This window comes from Pempheris klunzingeri, chromosome 15 (genome assembly GCF_042242105.1).
Source record: "Pempheris klunzingeri isolate RE-2024b chromosome 15, fPemKlu1.hap1, whole genome shotgun sequence".
Lineage (NCBI taxonomy): Eukaryota > Metazoa > Chordata > Actinopteri > Acropomatiformes > Pempheridae > Pempheris > Pempheris klunzingeri.
In genome coordinates this window covers 17,016,924-17,039,086 of record NC_092026.1, presented here as the reverse complement: position 1 = coordinate 17,039,086, position 22,163 = coordinate 17,016,924, and the positions used below count along the sequence as shown (strand labels likewise).

Here is a 22,163-nt window from a genome sequence, read left to right as displayed (position 1 = left end):
GTTTGTGAGTGTGTGTGTGTGTGTGTGTGTGTGAACAAAAGTGAGCCAAGACAGTTTGGTGTAGCAACCTTTATTGGAGGAGCTCTTACAACACTACTGAGGTTTGTGGCCTCAGGTAAAAATATCTTCTTTAACGACATGGGTAGAGGCTGATACACTCAGACTAATAGCACCACAGATAATAACAACAGTACAGTGACTCAGGGCCACTGGTGACAACAAAACTGAAGGTGAGGGATCTAAACGTGTGTGTGTTTTCTATGTGTGTGTGTGTGTGTGTGTGAGGGGCTCACAGCATTAGGTCCCACTAGTTTTCTTTTTCGGCCTTTAACTCTGACAGACATTTTTCTACCTCACTGATGACGTATGAAAGTATCTGTGTGTGTGTGTGTGTGTGTGCGTGTGTGTGTGCGTGAGACAGAGAATAAGGAAAACATGTCTGTCATCGTTTCATTTGAACTAGTGACCCTGCCTGTTTATGGAACCGTCACCCAAGGCTACCCATAAAAAATCACCACCACACATATAGATGCGGCTGATAGAGGTGCACACACACACACACGCGTACAGATACACACACTCAAACAGAATCACACATGTTGAGCCCAGCTGTCGCTCATTAATACCAGGTGAAGTGCTTATGGGTTTGTTTGATGGTCTGCCTGATGTCATTTCCCCTTTGGTGATCTAATAAAGCCTTCAAGTGATGTCGGTGAGAGTTTTCACCAGGGTGGTGATGTCACGGCTTTTCCAGCTGACCTCTTCAGTATGCTTTATAGAAACAAAACCTAAAATAAGACTGACTGGCCAATCAAGAGCTAGCCTTCCAGATTAACAATCATTTATGTACAGCAAAGAATTTACATGTTCTCAGTTCATTGCTGCATTTGGTTCACTTAGGTCGCACACACCTGACGCCACTTGACAGAGTGGTAAGAGCTACAAAAATGAGTCCACATTAAGTTCTAAACACAAATCTTTAAATGTCAGGAGCTCCGGTCCTGCAGAGACAGGAGAGTCTAGCCTTCATAAGCCATTTTCAACTCAAACTAGTTAATTGAATAAGTCCGAGTGTGGGTCCAGACTAGCTGAAAGTGATGTAGGGATGCAGAATACCTGAGTAGAAATCAGCCCAATGCATTTAAATTTGGCTTAGTTGCGGCCAGTACTGATGGCTCTCCAGGACCGAAGCAAACCCTTTTGGTATGGGACTTTTTTACCCTGAAGTTTACCTACCAGGCAGCAACTCCTGCTAGTTGTACTGTCACAACAAGCTCTAAACTCTAAAATAGTTTAGGTTAGCACCATCACTTGGGTTGAAGTCGAATGATCCCAGCCTAGGAGGTGGTATTTGTACACAGCCTGAGATGGTCTGCCTTGGAGGCTTGACTCAGGGTAACAAAGCCCCAGTTGAATTTCAAGAAGACATTTCCATTTGTCTGCCACACAATCATTTGTCGTTTTGTGACATTTCTTTTTCTTTTTTTAAAAAAAGTACTCGAGCACAGTGTATGGTAAATGAGTGAAACTGAATATTCGTAATGGGACTAAAAATCTAAAGCGTGCTGGTCCTGTTGTCTGAGGCCCTGTGCTCAGGACATGGACACCCTGCGGGAGACGGTTTGGTGGAAGACCCCACGGAGCAGAGAGGGGTAGTCTGGGACACGGAACAGGTGGCGCTGGGCGTAGGTGATGTCGTCTTGCCGCCCCCTGCTCACTAGCGTGCGCAGGTTGGCCTCATTGACTTGGGTGCCAACGGCGATGACAAAGAGCTCCACCCCGGCGTCCGCCACCTCACGGACACGCTTCTCCAGCACAGGCTCGGTGACGGCCTGAGACCTGCCGTCAGAGAACAGCACCAGCTTCTTCCTGCCTCCCGATGCGTCCCCACGGCCACGTAAACTCTTAACAGAAAATTCCATGGCCTCTAACACATTGGTGCCATCATTTTGGAAGGCCGCCTCTTCAGTGTGATAAGAGAGTAGGGTCAAATTGGTAGTCAGCCCCTGCTCCATGCGGGCACTGCGGCTGTACTGGCCCACACCCACTCGGACAGTGGCACCCCTCTTCCTCTCGCTGGTCAGGAAACGCTCTGCCAAGCGGCGGACAAAGGCTTTGCTTGTCTCGAAGTTCTTCTGGCCCACACTGGCTGAGCTGTCCATCATCATCAAAATATCGGCACTGTCAGAGAAAGAGACTGCAGCACACACACACACACACACACACACACAGGTGCAATACATTTGATCAATAGCTCACTCCAGTGGTTCTTACTAGAGAGACCAGAGAGATGGCAAGGTGCAAGACAGCCACATAGCATTTATTCAATTTCACGGGTTTAAACTGTTGGTTGTTTTATGTCTTTAAATGCCAGCATCCATTTACTTTGCATCCTATGTCTTTGTTTTGTCTGATTATCAAAAATAAAGCTATTATTACTGAAAAAGAAAAATGACTTACTGGGGCATTTGTAGTCTGGGCACTTCTTGTCTGGACAAGAGAAGACGAGGCACTATGTCAGTTTATTTGGAGTTGCTAGAAGATATTCAATTGATGGAAATCACCAACGTTGTGTGTGTGTTTACCTTGACAGATTCTGGATGTAAGGTTCTGCAGGAAAGTGTCATCTAGCAGCTCAGCAAAGTTATCCAGGACGATGGAAAAGCCTGGTTTGGGGTCACTCTTACAAACCACATCCTCAAGCTGCTCCTGGTTGGGCTGACGGCCAGAGTAATCCTTCACTCCTAAGCCACCCACCTGAAGAGAGGATTTTAGTTTAATGTTTCAGTTTCAGGGTGTAAGAGTGTAAAGCGGCACGCACGGTTACTGTGTCTATCTAGGTGTTTTGCACTCACCCGGACGTCTTTACCACATAGGACGTTGAGGGGAACCTTGTCCCTGTTAATATCGGAACGTCCATCGGTGAGAACGAGAACGACTCGGCTATCTTGCCTCATCAGCTGGATTATGTTGTTCAGGGCAAACTCGAGGGCCTCGCCTGTGTACGTGGCCTCGGCCAGCCAGTGCAAGTCTCGCACTGCCCTGTACACACACAGAGATTGATGATGACACAAAATCAATGGCTTTTTAAGATAATCAATAACATCAAAAAATGCAAATACACTTGCCAAGAACGAAATTATGTTGTCTAATTCATTGTCCATTAGAGTTACATGTCTGGATTGTGTTTTAGCCTTGCTTAGCACAAAGACTAAGAACATGTGGTAATGGAAAGTCTCTTGTACACTTGTAGCATTGTGTTAGCCTGCTTGTCATCAATCCATCCAATTAGATGGATTTTGTTAAGAATTTACAGAAATTGAAGTGATTAGCTTATTGTAGCGAACAGCCTGGCTGAATTCCCGATAATCTACCAGCACAAGTTGTGTCTCATTTGTTGGATTCATTTCCTCCTTTTAAACTACAATATTTAATTCACCATAAATATGGTGAATATACAAATGTGTAAATAAGGCAACTCTAGAGATGTTGAAAAGCATTTGTGGTAGAGATAGGTTAGCAGTATCCCCGTGCCTAGTGTCTTTTGCTAAGTCTGGGTGAACTTGTCGTGGGTAAATTTATGAATTGCGTGCAAAGAGATGGTTTTATAATCAACCTGTTGGAGCTCTTTGGAAAAGACTGACTTTGTCTTTGGCATTACAGGTTACATCAGAAAGAGCCGCAAGCATTATAGCCCAGCAACAACACATATACAGACCTATCAGTCGTGCATTGTTTATGATTTTATGTGGGGTTAGGTAATGAATGGGACAGAACATATCTATGTAAGCTGAAAACAAGTATAATATTATAACTATGATTCTAGTTGTTGTGAAAATTAGGACAATTTGGCAGTGAGTGTGTGGTCACCATAAAGTTAGACTGCACTGCCTGTTGTCAGAGCAGATTATGGGTCTGTTGCAACAGTAAAACAATCTGATGGATGTAAAGCTGAAACATGGTGAGGATGTGACCAGTAAGTGAACCAATGAAATCCAACCTCGGCAGCAGTGGGGCTATTGAATCACTACTGAGTCACCACCACAATGCACAGTCAGAGAGCAAACCAGAGGAAAAGTAAGGCAGGCAGGGATCTGTTTGCATGCATGTGAACTCACTGTTTAAAGTCGCCAAGGTTAGCAGTGTTGCCGCCCAGTCGGACAACTTCTTGGGCTCGCGATCCACTGTACTGGACTACACTCAACCCAGACTCATTACCTGCGAACTGGAAAGAAAAGCATTGCATGGTAACTGTGTGTTTTGGTTTGTGTGTGTTATGTCTGCAAGCATGTGTTTTCCTCTGTCAACATTTCTGCGTCCCACCCATCCTGACTAATTATGTCCAAACTGGTCTTGAGGGACATAAAAGCAAGTTCCAAAACCAGATCTTTCTTTCACACTTTCTATTTTGAGGTCTGCAGCATTTCCTATCATCTCTGAAAACAGTTTTTGCAACATTTTTGGAATCATGTTGTATAAGCAACACGACCCACGGAGGTCAAACATGAGTTATCCTACAGGCAAAGCAGTGATGAATGAATATGAAATTGACTGTACAGTCAAATGTCAAAACTCAGGATAAATTACCTTGAGTTGCTGGTCTTTGGTCAGTCTGTCTATGACAGCGATGATAAAGTCTTTGGCAAGAGCAAAGTTTGTGGCACCAATACTCTCCGAGCTGTCCACAATGAACGCCAGGTCCAGAGGTGCACACTTACACTCTGGAGACACACAAAAACACAATCACAAAAGCTGCAAATAGCCATCGTAATATATATAATATATATATAATGATGATTGTGTTTGAGAATAAGAACAAACTCACCACAACAAGCTGTGAAACAATTAAGAGAAGATAGAAAAAAAACACACACATCAAAGTTAATTAACTGAGCAGAAAAAAACATAACACAACATGACCTGTGTAACCCTCACATTCTTCAGGTTTCAATTGCATGGTTGCTTAATCAGGCTCTGAGTTTAAAAGGGCAAAGTGTTTAATGTAGAGTACATGTCTGTGAGCATTTAGCTTACAGCAGAGCTTCATGATGATATCCAGAATTTCACATTCCTGAGGAGAGAGGTGGAGTACATGTTACAGTGCTGTAGTGCTCTGTTAAATAACATTATATAATCTTTGAAACACACCACAACCAGAGATCCTAGACGGTTTCAAGCTGCTCCAAAAATAAAACATCGAACATGACACTGGTGATATTTTACTTAAAGGACTGGTCGGTGGAAGGCCACGGGTCTTTATGGGTTTTTTTTAAGGACATTTAGGAAATTGGCTGTATGGCTTTGGACTACACACAGAGTATCAGTTTCAGAGTCAAAACAAGTGCAGCCTCAAATGGGAATTAAGTCTGTGGTGCTTAGCCTTCCTGACCTGTGGGGAAAAAGAGAATGAGGGTTCAGATTAAATGGACTGGTTACTTTTTTTTAAATACTCACATCAGTTCCTGGTGGTCCAGGAGGTCCAGGAGGTCCCTGAGGAGAGAGGGAGAATGAATGAGGGAAGAAGTTTTGGGGACTGACCGATTCATCTCCCTGATAGATGTGTTTATCTGTTTTAAAAAAGACTAGCCAGACAAAAGATTTTTCTGGTCTGGCTTCAAGATGTCAAAGCTAGTACTGGAAGTGTTTTTATTTCAACTGAAAAAAAAAAAGCAATTCTTTGGAAAACCATGACTCCTTTGACTGCAAGCCAGAATCCCTCAGTCACTGATCCCACATCCACACCCACACATTTGTGCGCGCAGCTATCTTTCTGCAACATGTGAATCTTCCAAAAGTTCATTGCCACACCATTTTGTTTTTCTACTCGGCTGCAGGAAAACCATCTGTTTTGTTTTAAAAGACATTAAACTCAGTTTAAGAGCATTCTTTTCTGTGACAAAGACGCCAGTGTAGGTTGCAAACACACACACACACACAGGAGAGAGAGAGAGAGAGAGAGAGAGAGAGAGAGAGAGAGAGAGAGAGAGAGAGAGAGATGTTAATTGTAGATGTGAGAAACCGTCCCTTGAACCTCTGATGCAACCTGCTTATACAGAAATATGTACTAGAGACACAAGCCAGAGGACAGGCACACAGAGACAGGGAAGAAAAGGAGGAAGAGGAGGAGGAGGAGGAGAGGCAAAAAGTAGGGAAAGTGTGAAAGGGTAGAGTTTGAGGACTCTTCCATAGAGAACATGTCTTCATGCAGTGTTATATTTAGATCAAATCTCATTCATATTTTCACTCGATCCAATACCACAAGCTTCCACTTGCCAGTTAGTGAGAAATTACACTTTCTTTCCTACATTCTGTGAGCCAAACTAAAGGATGCCATTTTAATGTCTTAACATGCGGTTTGACTTTATGTTGAGCGGTGAGATTAGCTAACCTTAGCTCACTGACTGGATGTCTGTGGGATCAGTAGCAACTTCTGCCCACAGGTAGGGAAAACACAGTGCTGGGGGACTGCTTTGTTCTTGTTAGCCCAGTTCATTAAAGGTCTGCTGATGCTGAATTCGACATACTAACAAGTTGTGCCTGTGCAGCCAAGGCTGTTAGGGTTTATTTCTCCTCCCTCTTTGTCCAAAAACTATCAAAATGTTCCATGTTCCTTCATTATCATGAACACGAGCACTGCAGTTTATTGTAATTACAGTCGAGGTGCTGTAAACTGCTGTAAAGGTGTGCATTAATCCGCAGCTGAAATTAGTTCCCAACAAATACACTTTTTACTGCTGTGCTGAGTTGCATTTGAAACTTTCTATTCATAAAATATTACTGTAGTAACCAGCTGTTATAGGAAAGAATTTAGCCTTTTCTTAAAATAGAAATAAATAAATAGATAAAAGTAATATATGATTCTCACATTTTCACAACACATTTGGTATGGCTTTGGTATTTTCCACTGGATTTGTTCACAATATCAAACATCTGGAATATCACCAGATTTATACTTTAAATGAATGCATATTCTAAACAATTTCATAATTGTTTGGGACTTCTGTTTCTGTAACTGTGGCATTGGATAATATGACATTTAATATACTTTATAATGTCACTGACTTTGTTAAGATGAAATCAGTCACTATATATATGTAGCATGCAAACCTACAAGTCTCTCTCTCTCTCTCTCTCTCTCTCTCACACACACACACGCACACACACACACATGCAGTCAGCTGATGCCATCTCCATGGTATTCTTACCGATCTGCCCTCAGGTCCTCTGTGACCCTTGGCCCCTTTAGGTCCTGGAAATCCTGGTTCAGCGTTCTGTGAAAAGAGAAAATGAATAGAGATAAAGATACAGAGTTTTCTTTAAAATAAATGCATCTTTTCAAGCTAAAGGATGAAGACACATTTTACAGTTATATGTACAACTACACAGTATCCACGTTGATGTTGAATGTGTCCTGCTGTGAACATCAGTCATGATCTGGCTGTAATGTGCAATTCATTTTCATGACAAGTTGACAGTTTCGTACAGGATGTAGGTGGGTTTTACAAATTAGGATTCCTTTCTGTGCCTGCAGGGGACCGCCCAGCTATGTGCGTGTGCTGTTTCTCTTGTAGGTGCACATACTAGGGGTCTAGGGGTCCACTATAATCTTTTCAGGCAAGTCAGCAAAAGCTTTGGACTATCTGGTTGGATAACAATGTAAATCTGGGTATCATCAGCATAACAATATAAATATACATGAAATTAAAGTAGGACATTGAGATTCCACCACTGGAAAGAATGTGACAAGGAAAGGAAACGTTATTACTTTACTTTACTTTACTTACTTACTCAATTACTATACTTTCACACAGAGAAAAGTCTCAAACTTCATTTCAAATCTTAAATGAGGCCATTTCTGGCTTGGACAGAGAACAGCCAAAGCCCCTGCAGCTGCTGCACTTTGGCCCAATGCTGATCGCTATGAGATTATGACTCAGACTGTAGAAGTGTGGAGAAAAAAGAGCTTAATACTGTAAATCAATTCAGGAAAATTAAAGTCTTTAAGTCTCATGTTCCCACAGATTCTACACACATACTACAAACAAATGTGGCCATTGTGGTTTGAGGAAGACATTTTCGACTGTGGACAGCTGCAGAGAATTTCAAATTAATGCAAAATTGCAAATTGAGAGCGGATGCCACGCTTAATGGAGTAATTCTCCAGAAATGGCTTTCAAAATGGCTTGCAAACACATGTGCAAGGAGAGCAGCTGTTTTTTTAAAAAAAGGTATTCACTGAGAACAATATTGAACTCTTAAAACAAGTCCATTTCTGGAAATAACTGCATGTGTTTTCTTCATCAAATTTTCAGATCAGATTCAGTGTCCTCAAATCCAAAACATCATTAATAGACAAATGGCAACCATTTTTATCCGCACATCTCCTCTCTGCCCAAGATACATTCTGATTGGCAGTCACATCAACACTTATTTGCCAGACAGCAATGAAATGAGGGCCAGAGGGCAGACTGCACCGTTAAGTCACAAATCATCACAATGAATGAATTTTAGCTCTTTGATCTGATGTTGGAGGACCTCAGACCTCAGATCAGGTCTGCACTGCTGCAATTCAACCATCTACCTACTGTGGACAGAAAGTGAAAAAGAAAGAGATGGAAAGAGAGAAGGTAATGCCAACCACCTGGCTTTTAACACACATGCATAGTTGCTGTCAGCCTTGAATAGGAACACACATACATGTGTGTGTGCACATACGGCTCCAATTACTGCAACTTCAAACACTCTGATGCATTGTACAAGGACAATATCATCCACACACACACACACACACACACTGACCTTGATTTCATGGCGTCATATTTGATGACATATAGCCAGATGTGACTGTTTGTCGTACCTTGTTGGATATGTGTATATTATCATTCCAAAGTGTATTAGCTAAAACGTTACAAAGGTGGAAAAGTCAAAAGGTGTGACTCCACCTTTATCTTCTCTGTCTTTACACTCCTGTCCCCTCTGGCCAGAGAAAGTGCAGGCAACAAACTACATGTCCGTGCAGTGTGAAAATATTCAAACAATTCAAGTTAGAAACCCAGTTGCTCAAAAATCACAATGAAGTTTGTGGCAGTAGATTCTCTGAAAATGTTTGAGGTCTCATGATTTTAAATGGTAACTGTTTCTTCGGCTGTATTGTCCAAAACAGTGGAAATGGATGGGTGCAAAACTAGTGGAAACAAATGAGTGACTGTTCAGAGAAACAGCTATAACAGCCTGTTAACAAGAGAAAAAAAGAGATGAATGAATGTGTGTGGGGATATTTGGAATGTAAAGGATTCATATTTTCCATTGAGATAGACAGAATATGGCATCTTATTAAGTATTTTTATATCTATATTTAGTCATGGACTGACAGATGGAACAGTTGCTCAGGGAAGATTAGTGATATTTTGTGTCAGGCATTGGTAAGATCTTTTGGGATATATGCTTTTAAGAGTTATGAAAAGAATGATACCACTCATGTCTGTATGTTAAATACAAGGCTACAGCCAGCATCAGTTAACTTAGCTTAGCACAAAGACTGGAAACAGAGGGAAACAGCTAGCCTGGCTCTGGCTACCTAGTATCTCTAAAGCTCACTAACTAACACATTGTATCTTGTTTTTTTTTAATTTGTACAAAGACTGTGTAACGATGGGGGTCGTGTGTTAGACTTTAAGTTACTGCTCCAAAATAATGATAATAAATAAAACCACAACTAATTATTTGAACACTTTGAGGATGATGATTTTTTTTAAATGTTTTAGTCTATTTGTTTTACATCTCTGACAGCCAGTTTCCAAAGTTTACCACTGGCTTGTAGATTGCTTGAGGCATGGCGTTGATTATTTATATTTCAGTAAAAAAAACAGTCTAGAAAATACCATTATTGCAACAAACTTGCTGTCACTTCTCAAGGACAAATGAAAAAAGGAAAAGGTAAACACTGGGGCGACTGGGTGAAACATATATCTGCAACTAAGCCTGATCTGTGCTATAGCACCTCAAAGCCACGATGAGTGGTAAACTGATCTGACACTGTAAATCCAAAGCTTACAAAGCGTGACGAAGAGAGAGGTCAGAGGGCACCGATGTACGGATGAGAGAAAAGCACAAACGTGCAGAAATGTTTATGCCATAAGAGAGGAACCTTGAACATGCAATAATTTTAATTTAAACACAACCAAGTTGAACCAGGGGTTAAAATGTTAAAACTGGCACGCTATATGTAACGGGTGATCACACGTGTATCACACACACACACACACACACACACACACACACACACAAGAAGAGTAATTCAGTCCCTACATTGTTTCTGCTCATTTCCGGGTATCCTTGACAACGACATATACACAGCTGCATCAGCTCAAAGCCCTCTTCCCCAAAGACACACACACACACACACATAAAATGCATTCAAGAAAGCATTTCCAGCTGTAGAACAGAAGGAGAGTGTGAGAGCGAGATGGATGGACTGAGGAAAACAAGTTTACCAAAGCATGTGGGGAACTAACACAGAAAAACAACATGAAAGACGGAAATTAAAAGGAGAAACGTATTATTCTACATAACTATGAGTGTTAAAAGAGAGCAATAAAAAAATAAAATACGTAAATGTGCCCATAACACGAGATGTGTGACTCCCTTCCTGTTAGCAGGCTCTGCCAGGAGGGGATTGAGGAGAGATAAAATGAGACCAAGCAGGAGGAGACACTCAAAAAAGTTAGAGGCAGACTCACATCAAGGCCTGGATCTCCGGGTTCTCCGTCATCTCCTTTGGGTCCAGGGGTTCCCTTGCCACCCTGAAGGTCACACAGCAAATATCTAGTTCAAAGCCTCCTATAGACAGCCAATGACCCATTCTACATTAAATATGCTAACATTAACTCCATCAGTTATGAACAAATGTCGACCCAACATTTGATATCTAATAAAAGTTCAGGTTAAATTATAAATTTGAACGATAACCTACCGGCTCACCAGAGTCTCCACGGGGCCCAGGATAGCCCTAAAAAAGAGATAAATATTCAGATTATACAAAGTGACACAGAGCAGAGTGTGTCATACATGAACTACTAAGAACACACACCTGGAAACCAGGACAACCAGCGGTGCCATTTCCTGGGACACCATCTTCTCCCTGAAATCAAGAAAGAGAAACTCTTACTCTCACAGGCACACACATACACAAACCTCACGGCAGGGAATATGATGGATGGCACACATCTGTGTCTCCCCCGCTCCATCTCCCACACTCACCCTCTCCCCCATCTGGCCTCTGTCTCCTGGAGCCCCCTTGATTCCTCTTGGTCCTTTGGGTCCCTGTAAGATGAAAGCAATTATACAATTTGAAACATATGAAATGAAATTGAAAACATTTGAAAACATTTGGATGTTTTGAAGACACTGTGTGTGTGTGTTAGTGTGTGTGTGTGTGTGTCTACATGTAGCACAATGACTTTAAACCACATAATGTAACTGTTACTGCAGTCTATTACAGGTTACTGATGGGGGAGTGTCTGGATTGTGTGATAATAGTCCATTTACTACAGAGGCCTTATAGTGATGCTTATTAATAGTTCTAATGGACATGGTTGATGATAATAACAGCCTTTTGATTGCAGCTGATACAATAAACTGCACTTTATGGGTGCTGGCGTTGAATCAGCAGCCTTGTAGTGACAAACTGGAACTCACATGTTGCTTAAGTTTGTGATCTCACCTTTTTCCAATTGACCCCGCTCACTTGAAACAAGTGAGAGGAAGTCAGAGAAAAACGTGAAAACAAATCTCACATGTAAAATGACCAGAAAGGTCTCACTTTGGCAGATTATTATGTGTTTAAGCACTAGTATTACTAAGTCACTAATAGAAAGTCCCTGTGTGTGTTTGTGTGTGTGTCCTGTTAGACTCACTTCTGGTCCAGGTGGGCCTTCATCTCCTCTGTAGCCAGGGGGTCCGGCCCTGCCAGGCTCGCCCTGGAAAAAAACAACAACGTTAATGACACACTGTTAAAACACTTCTCCGACAAAAACAACCACATAGAGCAAAGTCTCCAGAAGAAAATACCTGCCAATGGGCTTCGACACCGACAACTTTCAATCAACACAACCTACAACACGGAGGCACAGTCCTGTCCCACATTCGGGCCATTTTTAGTTGATTGTATTCTGTTCATATTTTTAACTAAATGGGGATCCATTGCTGTACTTGCAAATACATTTTTACATTAAAAAAAAAAGATTGTCCATGGCCAATGGAACTACAGCTCCAATGAGTCTGAGGCAAAAGACCATTTGTTACATATCACACCCCTCCTGTCCCCCATTTCCTGTCGGTCCATTTCCTGTCTCTGACTGTCCAATAAAAACAGAAACATCAAAAGATCGGTTCAGTTGTTAAAATCAATGTGCTTACTGCACAGTTGACAGATTGAAGAACTGTTGGAGCACACCAGACGTCATTAGGCCAACAGACCGGAGCTGTTCAGCGTGTGCTCTGTTGCACCTGTAACCACACCCAATGGTGTCTATGACACTGCTGCAAGCTGAGACACTAAACCTCAGCATAAACAAGAGTTTCAGTCCATGTTAAAGGGTTCTTAAAAGAATAAAAATCAGTTTAATTATCATAACTTGAGTTTTATTTTCATATTTTTGATAAAATCATCAATATTCTGTAATCTCTATGTGTTGACTGGAAGACTGGACGCATGAGGACAACAGGACAGTGATGAAGCTCTGACAAAAGTTAAAAAATGCTCCTTCTAAACACCCAAACCTGTCTGATTTACACATTTGACATTACTACTTATTGAAATAGAAAGCAGGCGCTGTAGTTTCTAAAAAGAGTTCGCTTTTGAATTCCTTGGCAAACAACAGCTGTGCCCAGCTGCTGCAGGGAGCACCTCAGTCCTGTCCTCATGGTGAAGTCACTGACATCGCACACTGTAGAACTAGAATGTGTTGATGGGTATCATTTCATTTCCAGCCTGCGATAAGATTGATAAATCCCAAATACACATGTTTATGTAGTGGATCCACAGAATGGAGACTAATATTGCTCATCTGTCTGCTAATGTTAACAAAAAAGATCCCACTAAATACACTGCTGGTATGTTACAATTAAAAGCTCTGTGCATGTGTAATACAGTAAACTGTTGCTTGGCAGCGGTTAATGATGTAAATGATTACGACATGCAAGGACTTTCCTGAGTGTCACAGGTAGGCTCAACATGTCAGTTATTCCATGTTTTCTCTACTGTTCAGTTCATACAGGCCTGATGAGAAGAGGAGTAACCCAAAGCACAAAAGAGCCATTGAAAGTTCTGACATCACGGAGGTTACCACAGCTAACGCTTGTAACGTATTATTATTATTACACTGCCCGGTGCCTTATTAAGAAAACCATAGTGAGGCTTTGGCTGGAGCAGCTGGAGAGAAGAACTGAGTCAGAGGGGAAAGAGTGAGTGCTGATGTTCCCAGGAGGAGTAAAAGCTGAGAATGAGAGAGGGGGAACGGAGTAGGCAGGAGTGGGCAGCAGTCTGGTTCGCCTCTGTTGAAACCCCCCCCCCCTCACTAAAAAAATGAAATACGGTTGCACAAGTGCTCACACGTGCACGCACACTAGGAAGCACAATCAGTCCTCCTCTCCAACTGGAAAAAAAAGGATGCTGCCAGAGTGAAAAGTGGGTGGTTCCTACTTGGGATTGTGGTGCCTCCTGAAACTCTACACAACAGTGGTGCTGCCTGTACTGTAACTCCTGTGTGTGTGTGTGTCTATGTAAATGTGTGTATTATCAGATTTGAGAGTGTCTCACAGGGTCTCCGTTGGGGCCAGCTGAGCCCTCCCTCCCCTGCTCTCCACGGGGTCCTGGCTCCCCCTGAAAAGGAAAAGAACGAGTGTATGAAGTGACCTGCAGGCAGCGGAGACAGTAACACCAGACAAGTAAAGTGGCCAGAGCCAAGTTCTAAACAGAGTTAGATCAGTAGGAGTACACTGGGAACAAGATTATAATAACACTATGGGTTCCATTAAGGCCAGTGCGGTTGACTCAATAAGCCAAACAGAATTTCCAATGAATTTCCAAGGATTTAGTCTTCATCCCTCCTCCTCATCCTTATCATCACTCACCGGCTCTCCTCTTGGACCCCTGTTTCCACGGGAACCTTGCTCCCCCTTCTCTCCAACTTGTCCCTACAAGGGATTTTAAAGGTGTTAGCACATATTTTGGTGGCTGTCACACACAAGCAGCCTCACTTAAAATCAATATTAATCCTATTTACTCTATCCCCACGAGGCCCATCAGGTCCCGGTGAGCCCTGTAAAACACACACACACACATAGAAAGATATTAGATAAGCCATCAAAGATCACAAAAGTTGAAGTTTCTGGTGTTATCGGGAGCTTTATCACTTACGTCATCACCACGCTCTCCTTTGTCCCCGTCGGCTCCGCGAGGGCCCCGATCACCCTGTCACAAAACAGACATTCACACATGCATCACGTTGCCTCTTTGGTGCGATGCTCTCCACACAGATCTGTCTTGTGATTATCTGTCTGCCACCAGTCTTTGCTTCTCTTTACCTGAGGTCCCAGTGGGCCGTAGTTTCCAGGCCTTCCTAGTTCGCCGTCTCTTCCAGGATCTCCCTAAAAAAAAGCACACAATGTAAAGTTATAAAAGATCTCTGAAAAGGCCATTTGAAATCTTGAAATCTTTTTTTTCATATCTTACTTTTCCTCCTTTTAATCCATAAGGACCAGGGTCTCCCTTTGGTCCAGACTCTCCCTGCAGGCCCTGGAAGCAGAAATCACACAGGCAGTTTCAGCTCCTGATTATAAACAGCTGAAACCACATACTGTGCATGTACACATATGTATGCCTGTGTGTTGTATACAGCATGACTATATGGTTTCATTTAAACAATGTGACAGCAGAGAATGTAAACGGAGTGATGATTGAGAGCCGAGGGCCTCGGTCTGCCCACCCTGGAGGACCCAGACGGACGCAGAGATGTTGATCAGGGCCGACAGCAACATTCCTAAACATCAAACTGTGGCTAATGGCTGATCTGTAAACAATGTGGCTGGGCCTTGGGCAGATACGGAAGTGGGCTGTCTGAGTGGGTGTGTCTGTGCAGGAGAGAATTTAAGATACCAAAATGAAGAGTTAAAATGTGTCTGTTCTAACACCTACACATGTGATCAACTGTGTATTTGAAGGCTTCAGACCTGATCAATGTGTTAACATTTTGTGATTAGTGTCCATCTGGCTGTGATTCCCAACTGTCTGCCATGTGTGACATATTAGTGAGAGTGGAGCTCCAGATGAGGCCAAACTGCAGGATTATTCTGAGACTGATGAACTGAACTCACGTCTGATCCCGGAGATCCTTTACAGCCAGCAAGACCAGGGAAACCGGCTTCACCCTAATGAGGAAAACCACAGAGACATGTCTTCAAACAACCTGATCACGTCAGCAAAACAAAGACGGCCGTGATGCTCAGCTCTGTAACTCACCTTTTGTCCATCATGCCCGTCATTTCCCCTTTGACCTTTGTCTCCCTGAGAAAGACAGAATGAGAAGATAAAATAATTAAGCATTAGCATTCAGGGCAATCACAGATGGGAGAGCATCCTTCTGAAAACCAGGCGGCTGTTGTGAAGAGCTCACCTTGTAGCCTTTGTGTCCTCTGTCACCCTGCAGAAAGCACACACAACGTGAATACAGCACAGCAATCCAGGAGCATTTACTGAATCCTGTTTAAGTTTGTTTGCATTCGTGCAATCTGTTCGTACCTTTTCTCCTCTGATGCCGCGATCTCCCTGGAAACAGAAATACATCATAATTATCATCACTGCGGGCAGCAAAGTGATCAGTGAGAAGGTGGGTAATCTCTGACCTGGAGTCAGTGAGCATCAACAGGTGAACAACTGAAAAAGTTCTAAATACGCTCAGTATGTTTGAAAGGGTTTCCTCGCTTACATTCAGTTGTTTGTGGGTCATAAACAACAAAGACTATATTTACTGTATGTGTCTATGAGATGTAACCCATTACATATGTTACCGAAGGCTCCAGTATCATTTCCACTCCTGTAGCTTCAAAATATCAATAGAAATGTTGCAAAAAAAGTGGATAAAGTCTAACAAAAAAAACGTTGTTGTATCACCCATCGCTCACAGCTTTCTTATGCATCAGTGCTGCTGCTAAATCTCCTCAACACCCCCTGATTCACATCTAAAAAGTCTCTTTTGTCACTTTTAGTCCTGGTGTTCCTTTATGAAGAATATCACTTGTGTTTAGCAAAGACTTTACACTCTACCTTCATTCCGCCGTAACCAACAGGACCAGGATCTCCAATGTTGCCCTGCAATGCAAAGATAGAAACATTAGACTTGAACACACCTGCACAGCGAATCCAAAGAGACTTGACGAGCATATCTTCCCCTAGCATTGTGTTCATATTCTGTGCAAGTTACCTACCATGTCACCAACATCTCCTTTCTCTCCTGGCATACCCGGTCTGCCTGTTTCTCCCTGCAGAAAGGCAAAAAAAGATGAGTGGAGTCCAGTACATACATTCACTAGTTCAACCAAATGCACTGTACTGGGTTTCTGATGCAAGTTTTCATATCATATCGTCACACCTTAGCGCCGATGTCTCCGTCTGGTCCTTTAGGCCCTCCTGGAGCCTGCAGACAAAGTAAAAAAAATTAAAAATTAACACAAAATGTGAAACAATTGCTCAAGAAACAAAGTCAGAGAATTCATGTTGCAGTGAGGTGATGAGTGGCATACTTACGTTGCAGTCGAAAGAGCAACACTGGGAAAAAAAAAGAAAAAGAGAATTATGAATCCTTAAAACAGGAAAGTGCCTCTATGTAAGTTTGGTTATGAAGATTATTGGCTATTTTGAATAAATCTAAGTAAGAGACATAGTCCACTGAACTTAATAACAACATGCTTGACTGTCAGGTAACAAAAGGGCTGGGCAGTTTGTCCAGTATGACTGCATTGATTGACTTGGAGATACAAAAGTAGGCAAGACTGTGAATATCACTGCAATCTCAGTTGTTTTTCTATGTGCTCATTTACTCTTCCTGTGGCCTGACCCCTCCTTGCTCCCTGAGAATGAGAGCGTTCAAAGCGGAGACCTGCGCTAACAAGACATCACCAGCAACTGAGACAGAACAAGAGGAAGGTAATGAGACAGAGACCCAGACAGTGTAAATGTTCTCACCGCCTTTCAGTAAGATTTACTGCACTAAATAAACAACTCTAGTAGTCACAAAGAGAGAAACTGCTTATGGTGGAGAAATCAGTTTTCTAAACATTTTTAAGCCTCGGTATTTAGCTGGTATACAAAACATTTCTTAATACAACTTGCATCAGCAAAACTGGTTATAAACAGTTCTGCTGTTAGGATGTTTCAGTTAAAGGAACAGAATAATTATTAATATCTTAGTTAAAACAATTGGATGGAAAATATGAAGATCCAAATGATCAAATAGCTTAAAGTTTTTTATGACATTTTTGACCATGTTGCTCAGTGCAAACCCAATCGTCTGGATGCGAAGTGCAATTGCACATTAACTATGTGAATAGCGACCTGCTCCTTTAACTGGAAAGCAAGCAGGGAGCACACACGTACAGAAAGATTCCAATCCTTTCAAAATATATATGAAGGAGACATACCACATCCTTGGTCTCATTTGTCTGTAAAGGAGGAGAGAAAACAGATGTTAGTTAAAAATCCAAATGTTGAATTCTGATACAGAGGAGATAGATAGATAGATAGATAGATAGATAGATAGATAGATAGATAGATAGATAGATAGATAGATAGATAGATAGAGAAGAGGATACATACGATCATGTTGATGATGGTTCGAATGGTTCCCATCTTGGTAGTTCTGTATTCATCTGCAGCAGTGAAGTTCTGTCTGTAGGTCTGGTCTGTGGCAATGATTGACAGCCTGGTGTCCTGGTCAGACACACAATACAAACCTCATCAGCACATGATGGCAGAAAGCAGCAGCTGCAGTATGTTCTCTGGTGAGCTGTATGTGACTGATTTTTCTGCCAACGCCTTCCTTGTTTTAGACATAATCTTTAGAAACTGTAGACATTATCGACAGTTTCCATGGGACCTATGTCAAAAACGCTCTAATTCATTCCCCCAGGAGGCTCACAGTAGTTCATCAGTCACCCAGTGGCTGCGTTTCTATTTACCTTCTAGCATCCCATTGGAATTTGGGTCACCTCATTTTTTGTCTGGTCCAGACATCAAGCCACAGAGTCCATACAGTGTGAAAGATTTCTCTTGCTTCTCCACATTAACACTACGCAGGATGTTCTTGTGATGATATGTGGAAATAAGACACTACTTCATGTGTTCGGAGTGTGTGTGTGTGTGTGTGTGTGTGTGTGTCCTCCCGTATATCTACGGCCATATGAACTTTTAGACCATAATAGTAATGACAGTTTTCACTGCACTTCTTTTTGCTTTACTGTACCGCCCTGTGCTTTACTTTACTTGATGGTACTTCACTTCCGTTTATAGATACATAAATATATATGTTAGAGCAGGTCAGGACCAAACTCTTTAATTAAGAGAGACTCCATGACTCAAAGAAGCTGGTGAAATTTGTTTTTGCTGCAGTCTGGTAATCAGTTTACAGTGTCAGCAGCAGCACAGACACAGTGGGAGAACATCAGTCTTCACTTCTCCAAAGGAATGAGTTTTAGGATGAATGTTAGAAGTAGTTTAAGGATAAAGGATAATTTCAGTGAGAAATGCATTCCCAGATGAGCTGTAGCTAATACTAAGGTCAATAGTCTGCGTTAGCTAAATCAAATAGGCATTTTTTCAAAAACAAAGTCTTTTTAGTGTGGAATTCCCTCTTAATGCTTCCTAACTTCGGAACACATTTTGGCACTGGACAAGAACTTGGGACTGGATGCCCATCTCTTAAATTTGAGTCACACTAGATAGAGGGCAGAGATGGAGAGGGATCAGCAACTCTTTCAGTGTACAAAGGAGTATGTTAATACTGTATAAAGATATAATGAGAAGGTCTTACAGCCTGTGAAAGCTTGCTTTCCAATCTCAAGTATTTCTCCCGTAACCATTCATGACTACATAAGACAATAAAAAAATCTAAGCTAATCTGCTTCATCAGGCCTGTGGGGTTGAGGTTTGTTTAGATTTGACTGGTGGTGACCAAACATCCCTCTAATCAAACGCTAAATCCTAAATCCTGATTGGTCCACAGATGTATCTGACATCACCTTTGTCCAACTGAGCACGAAGGAAAAACACAAAGACAGAAATCTGTAATGCGAAACACTGAAGCCAGAGCTTTGACAGATTTGACTGATTTCACTATTTTGTTTAATTGTGGTGATTAAATATTGGATTAGAGGCTGATGAGGGTCCTCAGTGACATAGAAATACAAATGTGTGTGTGTGTGTGTGTGTGTGTGTGTGTTTGGTACCTCCTGATCAGGTGAGATGGCAACGGCGAACACTTTGACTCCATGTTGCCTGGCTTCGTTAGCAGCCTCCTGCACGCCTCCACATGGCTCTTTGTAACCAGTGATAGGATGGCCGTCAGTCACCACCACGATGTACTTATTCTCAGGATGGTTGGAACCCCTGACACACAAACACACACTCAGAAATGATATTTCTCTTCCTATTATTATTAAATTGTAGTTGTGTGTGTGTGTGTGTGTGTTATTATTACCCAATTAACAACTCAGAAAGGCCCTTCTTGATGGCGCAGTCAGTGTACGTGCCCTTGCCGATGTAACTGATCGCGTTGATGCTGTTCTTCAGGGCCTGCCGATCAGTTCTCAAGTCACTCAGCTCTCGAATGAGGATGACGTCGTCACTGTAGTGCAGCGCTCCGGAGTTCCACGTCAAGGTGCGATCACACCGGTGCTCCCTGGATAAGCAGAGGAGTAACAGTAGAGTAACGGTCGTCTGATAGGACAACCATCCACAACATTAACATGCAACATGGTACAAGCAGGCAGTGGAGGAAAGTAACTGAGTACACTCAAGTATTGCAGTTTTAAAGTGACTGTACCTGAATATTTTCATGTTATGCTACTTAATACTACTCCACTACATTTCAGCTTCAGTAACTAATTACTTTGCAGATTCAGAATTTACTTCCAAACCTGCACAATAATACAGCATCATAATGACATGACACTGACAGGTATCTGTGATACTTACTAATACATATGTGCTGTTACTGAGAGAGTGACTTAACACTCTGCGGTTAAAAGTTTCAGTCAGAGGTGGGTGAGGTGGGTCATATTGCACCTGTGAGAACACCTGACAGTGATGTGATGCGATGATCCCAGAGTGCACCTGTGCATCACTGCAGCAAGGTGCAAAGATAAACCACTCTAGCAAAAGTGAAGTACTCTTGGAGTACTTTTACTTGTAATGGAGTATCTGTTGTTGCTGCTTTTAGAAGTAAAGGGCCTGAATGCTTCTTCCATCACTGCAGACACGTGTGTGTGTGTGTGTATGCGTGTGCGTGTGTGTCTTACATGTCCTTGAGTTCATCTATGAAGCGATTGGTGAATTCTTTGATCTGGTCAATATAAAAGTTGGGAGGTTTCTGTCTGAGGGCGACACTCTCAGATGTATCCAGCACAAAGAAAATGTCAACCGGACAATCTGCTCATGAAACAAACAAACAAACAAAGATGGCTGTCAGCGAATATCGTCCACTGGACAACCATCAAACTGCCACATGACACATTCAAAGTGAAACCTATGTGTTCATGAGCCAATAAATCCAAAATTGATTTATGATCAATCTCCCATCCATCAGTTCAAGTGATGTCAGCACTGGAGACCAGCATGATGCTGCTTGGAGCACCCTGCACCACACTGGGTGTGGAGGGTCTGACCTATCTCATCTATCCATTATCACACAGGTGGATGTATGACAGGCCTGTGCTGACTGCCTGCACCTACAACATGGCTGCCTGCATATGCACCTGTACTTTGACTCCTGCACAGCACCTTGGCTTTAAAGCAGGCCTGGGTGCCACCGCCTGCTTTGGTGAGATTATCATTTTGGCATCCACTGCATAAATCTTAGCCTGTATGACACCCAACGCCCGCTATTCAGGCCCATCAAGGACCAAACACAGGCCTGCTCAGGGTGGCCTAGTCTGCTCTCATCCTCTGATCTCACTCTCAGTCGTTATTGCATCTCTGCTGCAGCTCTGTGACGCTACGCAAAGACAGTGAACATCTGGACGGGCTCTTGCAGCAAACATCACTTCATGTTAGATTCAAACACAGACAGACTTTTCATGCACCATCACTCCACAAAGACCACATACTAGAGCACGACACATTTTCAGCAAACTTACCCGAAAACCTGTTTTTTTGGATCTGGGTTTGCGCTCCGGCCAGGAGAACGCACAGCAGCGCGAGGAGCCCTCTGAGAGTCTCCATGGTTTAAACTGCAACAAAAAAACTAAGAAACCAAAAAACACAGCGCCCCAAACCCCGGACTAAACAGAAAAACAAACACCGACCCACTCCGGCTCCGAGCCCGGCACTTCTACACCGATTCGGCGAACTTTTGGTGATCCAGCGCTCCGCCGCAGTTTGTCCAAGGCGAGAGCCAGAGCGCGCAGAGGAGGACCAGTACGCACGGCGAGGAAGGGGGAGGAGGGGGAGGAGGAGGAGGAGTGGGTAAAGAGTGCACGCGCTCCCGCTGGAGACGATGAGTAGAAACACGCGAGATCGCGCACGGACCAGAAGTTTATACGAAAGTCCAAACAGGCCTGTTTCCTTAAAAGGGCTCCACGGGGACACGGGAATAAACAGTAAACCTGCTGAGTGGGGGAGGCTGCGATAGACAGATCTGGTTTTCTTCTGCAGGAGAGGGGCTGTTTGTAGAAAGTGATCTTATTATGTTTGAATGATTTCAGCACGTGAACAAAGAGAAACCAGAGAAAGTTTTCTAGCTTTTCTGGTCTCTCATACAGGTAACAGACCCCACATAACATGCAGAAAATAACCAAACGCACACTTGGAGTCATTTCATCAAACCTAATGAAAAGCAGCTGACGCACATCTTGGAGGCATTTTGGATTTTGTTTCTGTAAAACTTACTCGG

The 22,163-nt window shown here is 42.6% G+C and overlaps 1 protein-coding gene across 1 annotated transcript; it reads right to left on the bottom strand.

Annotated features, from left to right (window-relative positions):
* Positions 1-54: 54 nt before the first annotated feature.
* Positions 55-21,680, bottom strand: col6a1 (collagen, type VI, alpha 1). The gene is made up of 35 exons (XM_070845624.1): positions 21,409-21,680; positions 20,572-20,701; positions 19,752-19,952; positions 19,501-19,660; positions 17,873-17,986; positions 17,698-17,718; positions 16,805-16,825; positions 16,650-16,694; positions 16,486-16,539; positions 16,325-16,369; positions 15,800-15,826; positions 15,675-15,701; positions 15,521-15,565; positions 15,376-15,429; positions 14,735-14,797; positions 14,587-14,649; positions 14,420-14,473; positions 14,286-14,321; positions 14,134-14,196; positions 13,820-13,882; positions 11,916-11,978; positions 11,260-11,322; positions 11,090-11,140; positions 10,973-11,008; positions 10,740-10,802; positions 7,206-7,271; positions 5,455-5,490; positions 5,035-5,071; positions 4,826-4,834; positions 4,588-4,721; positions 4,119-4,225; positions 2,856-3,042; positions 2,586-2,757; positions 2,461-2,490; positions 55-2,197 (listed from the first exon to the last, which is right to left on the bottom strand). Exons 1-35 carry the CDS (start codon positions 21,491-21,493, stop codon positions 1,593-1,595), a joined length of 3,030 nt encoding a protein of 1,009 aa, XP_070701725.1. The 5' UTR covers positions 21,494-21,680; the 3' UTR covers positions 55-1,592.
* Between the last annotated feature and the right edge of the window lie 483 nt (positions 21,681-22,163).

What these genes read in the sequence shown, in the direction of transcription:
- col6a1 (XM_070845624.1), bottom strand. Translation starts at nt 21,493, where the DNA reads ATGGAGACTCTCAGAGGGCTCCTCGCGCTGCTGTGCGTTCTCCTGGCC. An exon ending in AAGGAGAGCGTGGTGATGAC is followed by an intron (nt 14,322 to 14,419) that starts GTAAGTGATAAA and finishes TGTGTTTTACAG; the next exon opens with GGCTCACCGGGACCTGATGG. An exon ending in GTGGAGACTCTGGTGAGCCG is followed by an intron (nt 10,803 to 10,972) that starts GTAGGTTATCGT and finishes TGTGACCTTCAG; the next exon opens with GGTGGCAAGGGAACCCCTGG.